The sequence below is a fragment of the Hemiscyllium ocellatum genome, chromosome 18 (genome assembly GCF_020745735.1).
Source record: "Hemiscyllium ocellatum isolate sHemOce1 chromosome 18, sHemOce1.pat.X.cur, whole genome shotgun sequence".
Lineage (NCBI taxonomy): Eukaryota > Metazoa > Chordata > Chondrichthyes > Orectolobiformes > Hemiscylliidae > Hemiscyllium > Hemiscyllium ocellatum.
The window spans coordinates 29,237,503-29,249,519 of NC_083418.1; the positions used below are offsets into that span (position 1 = coordinate 29,237,503).

The 12,017-nt window shown below is 40.3% G+C and overlaps 1 protein-coding gene across 6 annotated transcripts in view; it reads left to right on the forward strand.

Annotated features, from left to right (window-relative positions):
- nap1l4b (nucleosome assembly protein 1-like 4b) overlaps window positions 1–12,017 on the forward strand; it is a 121,132-nt gene that overhangs the window by 32,385 nt on the left and 76,730 nt on the right. For all 6 annotated transcript variants that reach the window (XM_060838799.1, XM_060838797.1, XM_060838801.1 and 3 more), the window contains exon 4: window positions 5,978–6,077. In XM_060838799.1, coding sequence (XP_060694782.1) covers window positions 5,978–6,077 — 100 coding nt within the window. The remainder of the gene's footprint in view (window positions 1–5,977; window positions 6,078–12,017) is intronic.

Here is a 12,017-nt window from a genome sequence, read left to right on the forward strand (position 1 = left end):
CACTGATCAGAGGTTGCCAAACTGTAAAAGAAACTCATTCCTCTGGTTGTTTCCTCCCATTAGCTAATTTTCTAACCATGCCAATACACAACTGTCAACACTGTGGTCTCTTATGGCTTAACCTTTTGTGAAACTGTTTCAGATTGTTTACTCCTACCAGTGAATACCTCTGTTTCTCATCCAAGTCCCAAAAATGCGTCAAAGTTCATGTTTTCGCATACGCAATTTTCAAATTGAATGGCTTTAACAACAAGCTCCATCTAAATAGTCTGGAATTTCTGTCCTTTAAACTTTTCCACAAACCTCCATGCTTATGACCAGTGAGGATTGTCTTGGGTATGTTACTGAGAACATTAAAATGTTGCAACGCCAACACCAAGCTTAAAGTGTCCTTCTCAACTGTGGGTTCTTTCTGCTGATGAAAGTTCAGTTTCTTGGGGAATTACCCAATAGGTCTTTGGTTTCTCGTTGTCTTCCTGCAAGAGTACAGCACCAACACCCACATCACTCTTATCAATAGCCATCTTGAATGGCTTTCTTTCGTTAGGTTTGGCTAACACAAGGGCAGTGGTTAACACAGCTTTCAGGCTATCAATTGCCTCTGACAATCCGCTGTTCACTGAAACTTGCCTTTCTTTAATAAATCAGTGAGTGAGCAGCCACACCGCTAAAATTTAGTGTGAATTTCCGATAAAGTCCACTCATCCCAGGAATGGTCGATGGTATGGGAAATTCCCCAATTACCTTTGTTTTTGCATTAAGTGGGCACATGCGTCCATATCCAATAACATGACCCAGGAAGGTGACTTGGGCTTTGGCAAATTCACTTTTAGCCAGGTTTATCATTTAAGCTTGCCTCCAAAAATCTATTGAATGATTCTAATAAATGTTGCAAATATATCTTCCATGTGTGACTTGAAAACCACCAGGCCATGTATATAGACAATACAGTTGGGTCATCAAGAAATGACCTTGTTGGTTAGTCTCTGAATTGTGGCTTGCGCGTTTTCATACCAAATGGCATGCCTGTAAATGGATATACGTGCAAGTGAGGACTCCAGATGCTGGAGATTAGAGTAGAGTGTGGTGCTGGAAAAGCGCAGCAGGTCAGGCAGAATCGAAGGAGCATGAAAATCAATGTTTCTGGCAAAAGCCCTTCATCAGGAATAAGACTGGGAACCTCTGGGTTGGAGAGAGAAATGAGAGAGTTGGGCTGAGAAGGGGAGAGCAGAAGGTAACAGAGTACAATAGGTGGACTGAGGTCAGGGTAAAGGTAATAGGTCAGGGGGAGGTCAAGCAGCATTCGAGGAGCAGGAAAATCAATGTTTCTGGCAAAGCCCTTCAACAGGAATAAGACTGGGAGCCTCTGGGTTGAAGAGATAAATGGGAGGGGTGGGGTGAGAGCACAATAGGTGGTTGGAGGTGGGGGTAAAGGTAATGGGGAGAGGGAGCAGATAGGTGGGAAAGAAGATGGACAGTTTGGACAGGTCATGAGGGCAGTGCTGAGCTAGAAGGTTGGAACTGGGATAAGGTGGGGGGGGGGGGGGGGGGGGCGGAGAGGGGAAATGAGGGAACTGGTGAAGTCCACATTGATGCCATGGGGTTGGAGGGTCTTGAGGCAGAAGATGAGGCATTCTTCCTCCAGGCGTCGGGTGGTAAGGGAGTGGCGATGGAGGAGGCCCAGGGCCTGTATGTCCTCGGCGGAGTGAGAGGGGGAGTTGATGTTCAGCCACAGGGTGGTGGGATTGGTTGGTGCGGGTGTCCCGGAGATGTTCTGCACCGCCCTCATGACATGTCCCATTTGTCCATCTTCTTTCCCACCTATCTGTTCCACCTTCCCCTCCAACTTATTACCTTTACCCCCATCTCCATTCACCTATTGCACTGTCAGCTACCTTACCCTCAGCCCCACCCCTCCTCCCATTTATCCCCCACCGAGACACACCGCCTCATTCTTGATGAAGGGCCTGAAGCGTCGATTTTTCCTGCTCCTCAGATGCTGCCTGACCTCCTGTGCTTTTCCAACATCCCACTTGACTGTTAGTGAATATAGTCCATTTGGCATTACGAAAACCCAAATTGTCTTTGTTCTTTCGGACCAAGGTATCTGCCAGTATCCTCTGAGCAAGTCCAACTTAGAAATATAACTTGCTTTTCGCATCTTTTCAACACATTCTTTGTAACTGCAATGACTTTGCAATAGTCCACACAACTGTTGGGTGCCATCTAGATTTGGCACCATTACCATGGGTGAGCTCCAGTCACTGTAACTTATTGCAATTATGTCGTCTTGGAGCATACGTTCAATCTCCTTTTCAAACCTGTGCCAGCTTTAGAGGGTTAAGCTTATTAGGATGTTGCTTAATCAGAACAACAATTCCTATATCTACATCATGCGTAATAAGGTTAGTACTTCCCAGCTTATTTCCACATATCTCTTCATGTGGTAGCAATAACTCTTTCGGGTCATTTTGTTTTTCCTGTGGAAGGTATCTCAATTTATCCCAATTTTTGACAACTTCTTCATTGTCCTGTTTAATTTGAGGAACGTTCAATTCAGAATTCTCTTGAACTTGGTTCTTCAATCGGTATTGTAACCATGACACAATTTCTTTTTGTTTTCCTTCCCTGTCAAAATCCTTTTGAACATATTCGTATGACACAGAGATTTCTTTCTGTCTGGAGCCTTAGCAAATAGTTCACCTCACTCGACCCTCTTTCAACTTGATTAGGTCCTTTTAAACCTTTCTTTTAAAGGTTCACCTATCACTGGAAGGAGCACTAACCCATTATCCCCGATAGCAAAATCATGAGTTATCGATTTCTTGTCAGTTTCCCATTTCATTATATGCTGTGATACTTTTAAATGCTGTCCAGCCAACTCCCCAGCTCTATTTAGTCACTCCCTAAAATTTGACACATAGTCCAAATATGTGGTCTCTGAATTCTGACTTACCAATTTCTCTTTAATCAATTTTAACGGTCCTCTCACTTCATGCCATAAAACTAATTCAAATGGACTGAATTTGGTTGATTCATTTAGTGCATCTCTGGCAAAAAGTATAAATGGAATTCCATTGTCCAAATCATCTGGATAGTCTGGACTATATGCCCTCAACATGACTTTTAATGTCTGCTATTTTTCTAGTGCTCCCTGCAATTCTGGATGGTATGCAGTAGATTCGAATTGTTTTATTCCTAAGCTGTCCATAACTTAAATAATTTTGATGTAAAGTTTGACCTTTGATCTGATTCTATCATTGTGGGTAGTCCACATCTAGTGAAAAATTTGAGTAACTCCTCTACCGTCCTTTTTAGCTGTGATTTTGCACAATGGAATTGTTTCTGGACATCTAGTGGACATATCCATTACTGTTAACAAATACTGATTTCCACTTTGTTTTACACAATCAATTAAGACTCTTGTAAAAGGTTTCTCAAGTGCAGAATAGGTATTAAGTGTGGGTTTTCTTACTGCCTGTAGTTTTCCAATTACCTGACATATATGACAAGTATGGCAAAATTCAACTATGTCCTTGTGCAGTCCAGGCCAGAAAAATGATTTTGTATTTTATTTAGGGGTAAGAAAAACACAACTAACCTTCTACTGGTAGTTCATGCACTACTCGCAACAGTCTTTTCTATACCCCACTGACGATACGACTTGATGAACTTCTTTCCATTTTTCATCTGCCTGAATATGTGATGGTCTCCATTTCCTCATTAAGACATCATTTTAAAGATAGTAGCAGACCAGGAAACATGTGGATTCGTCTTCCGTGTATGCCTTTGATACAGTGGGTTTAGTTTCTCATCTTCCTGCTATAATTCAGTTAATTTATCAGAACTAAAGATTTCTACTTTGTCATCTGCCTGTTCCTAGTTTGTCTCAACCATTTGATCAAACAGGGTCTCTGCTAATCCCTCTTCAACTTTCTTATCTGTACTCTTTGATCTCTCCTGTTTCAACTGGTGATTTTGTGACCGTGTTACCACACAATAGGGAAAAATCCCAGGATATGCGTTTTTTAATAGTTCATTGGCTTTTCAACCACAGTTAGCACTCCTACCTGTGGACCAACTGTATCATTAGCAAGAACAAATTGTATTCCTGGAGCTGAGAGTTTGTCCAGTAATCCTACTGCGACTTCTCCACTCTGCACTGGATACTCTAACATCTCTACATAATTGAGCACTTCTTGACTCACCATGAATTCCCGTTACTAGCAATTTTTTCTGGCAATAGACCTTCAGAGGTACATATCTCCTCATCTTTCAACAACACAGATTAAAAGGATCCTGTATCTCTTAATATTGTAACCTGTTTACCTGTTGCTCCTGGACAATGCGAGTAAACTTCACCTTTGCAAGGGTATGGTTTAAGATCTGGCACTTCCTCCTTAACCAATCTCTGCCCAAGTTGGACATTCTGATGTAGCTTTCTAGCCTCCACTGCGCTTTCCGTTACAACTCCAGCAAAATTCACTGGCTTATCCTATTATCATACATCTGTCTTCCCAGCACTTTTTCTAACCTATCAACACTGATTTCACATTGCCTACTATATTGCAATGAAAACACTGGAGCTTTTTAACTTCTTTCCGTTCAACTTTTTTTTGTGGTAAGTTATCCTTGTGATCTTCACCCAGATCTACCTTGCCATTAGCAAGTGAGGATATCTCTTTTCCCCAATATTTATTCCTCACTGATTGATGTTGGAAACCAAACTTTGATTTATGGACCAATTCATAATCGTCAACCATTTCAGCTGCTAATCTTGCCTTTTTAACTCTCTGCTCTTTCCTACTAATCGTACTTCAGCCTTCATCTCCATCCTTTTAAGCTGACTTTCCTCTCTGTGCCAATTTTTGAAGTTCAAACTCCCTCTTTCTTCCTTTCCTCTCTCCTCTCTCTTCTCTCATTTTGTTGTTGTTCTGCTAAAAAAATTTGTTCTTTTTTACTTTCCTCTGCTTTTAATCGTAATTGAAACAGTTTCATTTTGTTTGCCCTTTCTTTGTCTTTTGACCTTCTGGGGGGAAAAATAAGCCAAGGACAACCTAACCTTGTTAAAGGAGCAGCATCATCACAACAGCATTTACCGCAAAGTGACTGCTGTTTGGGTGTCTGTACATTACTACTAGTGTCTACTTTCTATTGCTGTTTTAAATCTGTGCCCAAGTGGATTCCAAGCCTCGATCTCCTCTTTCAATTCTTTTCATTCAACTTTTTATTACTATCCCACTACCTTTCCAATCATTCCTCTCTCTCCAAAATGACAAGTATCCCTGAAGTTAGGTTCCCAGTTTTAATCTCCTTGCAACTATGTTTCCATATTGACATTGGAATCATTATTTACACACTACATTGTCAGTTTGTCTTCCTAATTCCATTTGTGCATTAAGCCTTTAGTTTGTTCGATTGTCAAAAATCTATATAGACATATAGTATTTCTTGCCAGTGATCTCTCGAACTCTTTTCCTCTCCTTTTTAGGAGTTGGAGAGATACGCACACACCAGGTTATTTTTCCCTTTCCCAAATTTGACTGTGTTTCTCTTAAATTTTTTTATTTGTCGACAGTTATTGAGTGGGTGAATGGATGTGTTGGACCTCCATGTGACTTGTCGCAAGTTGCAAACAAAAGATGGCACCTGTAGATGAGCTGGATAGTTTCTATAATTTTTCTAAGTACCTTAGATGAGTATTCATGTTAATTGGGCTTGGAATGTATTCATAGGGCTTCAATATTGAACAAAATTTATTAATGGCAAGTTTTTATATTAGATACAGTGCACTAAGAACTAGATAACAGGGTAAGGACAAGATAAGTCATGATGTTTGACTGTGATTTCTGCTGGTCATCTACCCTGTTGCATCAAATAAGGTACTGAAATGGAAGTTCATTATGATTTTGTCATATGTTGAATCTCCTGATTACGCCTTTTTGATCCTGACCCCATGAATTTTCATGTATTATAGCAAAATTGACAGCCCAGGTCATGCAGAATCCACAAGTCTTGGCAGCTTTACAAGAAAGACTTGACAGTGTAACACACACTCCTTCCAGCTACGTTGAAACGTAAGTATATTTGTGTACAATGGTGCAATGTTTAAAAGTTGAAATTGTGTTTTGTAATATTGAGAAATATGTTCTTTGTTTGCAGCCAGTTCAACATTGTGATGTAACTTAGTACTTTGGTTCCTTCCAGATTTTAGTTATGTGCTCATTACTTGTGGGTCTGTTTACATTAGTCTTATTGTGGTATAAAAGGAATTGAGGTTCGCTAATATAAAAAAGACTTACGATCAATGTCACATGACTATTATAATGTTCAGACATCATACTAATTAGTTGTATTTGCATGTTATATAAAATTTAGTATGCAAGCAGCTTAACTTCTCTTTTGTATTTACTAATTTTGTGAGATAAATGTGTTGAAAGCAATGCCATTGCTGCATGCCTATCCTTGATTGTCCTTGAGAAAAATGATGAATTGGCTACTTGAACTGCAGCAGTCCATTTAATGAAGGTACACCCACGCAGGATTTTGCTGCTGTGACAGTCAGTACAGGCTAGAACATGCGGGTAGATGCTGGTTTTCCAAACATCTGCTCTCCTTCTCCCAGGTGGTAGAGGTCATCAGTTTGCATAAAGGGGCCTTGGTGAGTTAATGTCCTGTACATTAGTGTGCATCAGCAGTGGGAGGAGTGAATGATTCAGGTGCTGCACGGGCTGCAAATCAAGAGGCTGTTGAAGTTGCACTTATCCATCAAACAGTCAGTATTCCGTCTCTGACTTGGGCGTTTTAAATGGTGGACAAGTGTTGAAGAGTCAGGAGGCACATAATTTTCCTTAGAATGTTCTGATGTTGTAGCCCAATACAGCTGCTGAATTGTAAACCCTCTGGATATTGGTGGGGAATTCAGTGATGGAAGTGCTACTGACTAAGATGTGATTAGATTCTCTTTTGTTAGGTAACAAGCATCTTCAACACCTTTGTATAGTGCATGTTAACTGCCGGATATCAGCCTCAGCCTGAATGCTGTCTAGGCCTTTCTGCATATTGGCATGGCCTACTTCAGTATTTGAGTAATTGCGGATGGTATGAACCTTTTACGATCATCAACAAACATCAGCACTTTGAACCTTAATATCATTGGTAAAGCAGCTAAAGATTGTTAGGCTTAGGAAACTACCCTGAGGCACCTGAGGAGGGCCCTCTTATGGTGCAGAGGTAGTGTCTATACCCCTGGTCAGAGAGATCCAGGTTCATGTCCCTTCTGCTCCAGAGCTGTGTCATAACATATGAACAAATTGTTTAGAAAAATGGGCTAAATTTAAAAATAAAAAGGTCCTGAGGTACTGTTACGACTCAGGGTAATGCCTCTGTCTGAATTGATTGGCCATCAGCATTCACAACCGTCTTCTTTTGTGCTTGACATGACTTTGACTAGCAGCCTAACCTTATTGCCCTCAATTTTGGCGGGATTCCTTTGTATTGCAATGATTGAAATGTTGCCTTCAGGTCAAGGGCCATCATTCAATTTCTTTCAAGGAATCATAGACATTATTAATCAACTTATTCAGAGATGTTTTTCACACCACTGGAACAAGTGGAACTTCTGGATCAGAGGTAGGGACATCACAGCAGCTGTCCCTTGAGGAATTATGCTTAGGATTATCATTTACCAGTTGTCTGTGGTAATTTTCTCATGTGCAGAAACTGTAATTTTATTGGAGCCAGGGTTTTTATTTGTTTGGCTAGCATTTATTGTCCTCCAAGATAATGACAGCCATGTGACCATTGTTAATTGTTGTAACAAAAACAATTTTTTTGGTTCACTGTCCTTTTGGTGAAGGAAGTCTTCCATCCTTGCCAGATCAGGCCTATATGGAATCCCAGACACACAGCAATGTGATTGAATCTCAACTGCCTGAGTTTATAAAGCAATTACTCAAGATATTCTTGAGCCTGCATTCCACATCTCCTCTCATGCATTTCTTGCATATTTGCCTGCAGTATTTAAAATACACAAGGTGAAATGTACAGTCTTGGGACAAGACACTAGAGTTTAAAAAAGCAGCACGTAATACCACTTAAAGTTAAATAACTTTAGACAAGCACGAAATTGCTTTATCACATTCCTGCTCCTGACGCTCCAGCTTACTATATTTGTTTCCCTAACCCACCCAGTTACCACCTGTCATGTGCCAAACCTCCTGTTGCCTCTCCCTCCTATTTCCTGAAAGACTTGTTCAATACATTTCCATTCTTGAATCTTTTGCTGTGAAAAGAGACATTGCAGACCTGCAACTCAGCTGCTAAGGTAAGTCACCAGCTGGTAGGAGGGGGAATCAGTAATGACTTACTGGAAGATCTAGGGAGCACTGATCAGACCAAACCCAGTTTGGAACATCAAAATTGGTCTGGTGCTAGATTAATACCCTTAACTCTGCCTTAGAGCAGAACAATTGAAAATGGGTCATATTCTAAATAATCTGTAACACTGACCGAAGTTTATTCTCTGGCAATCATTAAATTTCCTTTCTGCTTTCTCCATAATGTTTCACGTTTGAAGTCCAGCAATAAGTTGCCTTCCAATAAAGAATTGAAAATTGCATTTAGCTAGCATCTTTCAGATTGACAGGCCCCCCAGAAGTGCTAAATAATTAACACTGATTTGAAAACACGACTTCTGAAAAAGTAGACTTTATTCAAAAGTTTCGAAATTACGTGAAATATTTTAGTAGACTGGTTAGCAAGATTAGAATCCATTGAATAGAGGGAGGGCTAGCTATTTGCAAACAAATGCCTTCAAGGTAGAGTGGTGAGGGAAGATTGCTTTTCAGACTGGAAGCCTGTGACCAGCAGTATGTCACAAGGATCAGTGCTAGGTTCTCTGTTTTTCGTCATTTTGTATAAATGATTTTGGATGTGAACATGGGAGATGTGGTTAGTAAGTTTGCAGATTGCACCAACATAGATGGTATATCCAACCTATCACTGTCAACCCCCACCTGCATCTACCTATCGCCTTTCCAGCTACCTTCCTCCCCCTCCTATTTTAAGCACGCTCCCTTATCCCGCATTCATGATGAAGAGCTTATGCCCAAAACTTCGATTCTCCTGCTCCTCAGAAGCTGCCTGACCTGCTGTGCTTTTTCAGTGCCGCATTTTTTTCAAATGATCTCCAGCTGATCCTGCAGTCCTCACTTTTTTTCCTAGTGAAGAAGATTATCTCCAGAGTACAAGAGCACCTTGATCAGATGGACCAATGGGCCAAGGAGTGGCAGATGAAGTTTAATTTAGATAAATGTGAGGTGCTGCATTTTCGGAAGGCAAATCAGGGCAGATCTGTGGAGTGTTGCTGAACAAAGAGACCTTAGAGTGCAAGTTCATGGTTCTTTGAAAGTGGAGTTGCAGGTAGATAGGATAGTGAAGAAGGCATTTATTATGCTTATCTTTATTGGTCAGTGCATTGAGTATATGAGTTGAGGTCATGTTGTGGCTGTACAGGACATTGGTTAGGCCACTTTTAGAATACTGTGCTCAGTTCTGGTCTCCCTGCTATTGGAAGGATATTGTGAAACTTGAAAGGGTTCAGAAAAGGGTGGGGAGGAAGATAGTTCAAAACTAGAGGGTGAAGGTTTAAGGTGAGCAGGGAACAATTTAAAATGGATCTAAGGGGCGACATTTTCACACAGGGTGTGTATTGAATGAGCTACCGGAGGAAGTGATGGAGGCTGATACATTGCAACATTTAAAAGGCATCAGGATGGATATATAAAGAAGGGTTTAGAGGGATATGGGCCAAATGCTGGCAAATGGGACTAAATTTATTTAAGGTATCTGGTCAGCATGGGCGAGTTGCTGTATATCTCTAGGACTGTATTTTGATTTGAATTTTGCATTTATTGTAATTCTCAATTTAATTCTCTACACCATGTTCCACTTTGTCACTTAGTAATATTACAATAGTTAATTTTAACACCATATGTTCCTGTATGTTATGCGTACAGCCTAAGAGAAAAGCAATTAAATGAAAATTAGAGTGCAATAGAAATAAATGTTTAATGTGCCATGTTCTACACTGAGTTGCCTCAGTTTAATTTTAATATTCTTGATATTCACAATCTATATTGAATGTTAAGCATAAAGTCAGAGGATTTATAGTTGCCAGCCTTTCTGTGTGCTGCAGCAAAATGCTTCAGCAGCAGCATTTCTGCATTGCGTGTCTGCAATGGCTGCCCCAACAATTAGTCCATCCATGTGACAATCTGCAACACTTGGGACAACTTTTCAGACTGGAAAACGAGCACATTTCAGGTCAGTCCATAAGAGTTTTTGGTGAATTGATCATGCTCCAGCCAGAGTTGATGCTGTCTATGTGGGAGCAGTCCTTGGAGCATCACATCCTATATCAGGTTGTTATATAGGACGTACTTCGACAAAACCTGCTACATCACTCTCCAGACTTTTTTGTGGAATGTACTTTTGCAGAGGAGCTGGACACTGACCACTTCACAGCAGCAGCCACCTAGAGGGTAGTGTGCAGAGAGGCTAAGGCTTTAAGAATGGAATGATGGAAATTATCCATTGTGTAGATAAATATGGAAATGTGACCCCAATGCGGACGCCAAGACATAAAATCAACAAAGAGATGAATGATTGGTTAACCAATTTAGTGATGTTTAGGCTTAAATGTTAGGAAAACTCCTCATTACTTTGTGCTGGTGGCTGCAGAAAGTGAGGGTGCAAAAAAATGATTTATATTGTAAATTGTCTATAAAGGCAGTCACATAATTTGAAACATGAATCTAATGATTGCTCAATATTCAACCAATTCCTGATTGACCCTAGGAATATGACATGTTTCATGTATATTATTTTGTGCTTTTGTGTGACAAAATACAGTGATGGATTTAGTGAAGCTGAAAGATTGTATAAATTCATCCCAAACCCAGAATCAAAGTGCCCCTATTGCAATTCTAGATATTATCTGTTTTAGATGCTTTTTTCATGCTCACTATAAAAGTTCACTCACTACCCATAAGTGTAAATATGATCTTGTGTGCATACTAATCTGGGTTAATGGTTATTAAGTGAACAATGCACACTATTGTTGAAATACACAATATGGGCAATCAGGGTAGGACAAAATAAATGCTGTATTAATACTTTGTCTTGCCTGCAACACTCAATCTCCAGAATGAATGTCGAGTAACATAATAGAAATAATCCTGTTCACCACTGAGTGTTAATGATTTCTGTCATTTAAAACTGACAAACCAAGATTAATATTATTCTGTACTTAATTGTCGTGACAATACGTTTCCGGAAATCACATGTTAAAGCAAAGAACCAAATTTACAGATAAAACTTAAACTAGATGGAATCACTGACTTAGTTTCAAGGCGCATGTTTAGAACTGCAAATGTTGGAGATCTGAAACAAACAGATTGTTGGTAAAATTCAGCAAGTCTGGCAGCATTTATAGAGAGAAAACAGTTAATGTTTCGAATCCTGTGGGTAGTATTATCTCTTGATTTACCCCTAAAGATGTTGCCAAGCCTGCTGAGTTTCTCCAATAATTTTTAGATTTTTAGATGAGACTTACAGTGTGGAGACAGGCCCTTCGGCCCAACAAGTCCACACCGACCTGCCGAAGCGAAACCCACCCATACGCCTACATTTACCCCTTACCTAACACTAGGGACAATTTAGCATGGCCAATTCACCTGACCCGCACATCTTTGGACTGTGGGAGGAAACCCACGCTGACACGGGGAGAACGTGCAAACTCCACACAGTCAGTCGCCTGAGTCGGGAATTGAACCCGGGTCTCTGGCGCTGTGAGGCAGCAGTGCTAACCACTGTGCCACCGTGCCGCCCTATTTATTTTTATTCTGTCTATTATATATTCACATGCTTGTAAACATTTGCATTTATACTGGATGTTTATGGAACATCCTAATGTCTCATTAGTCTTGCTGCATTCAGCCATTTAAATGATTGGG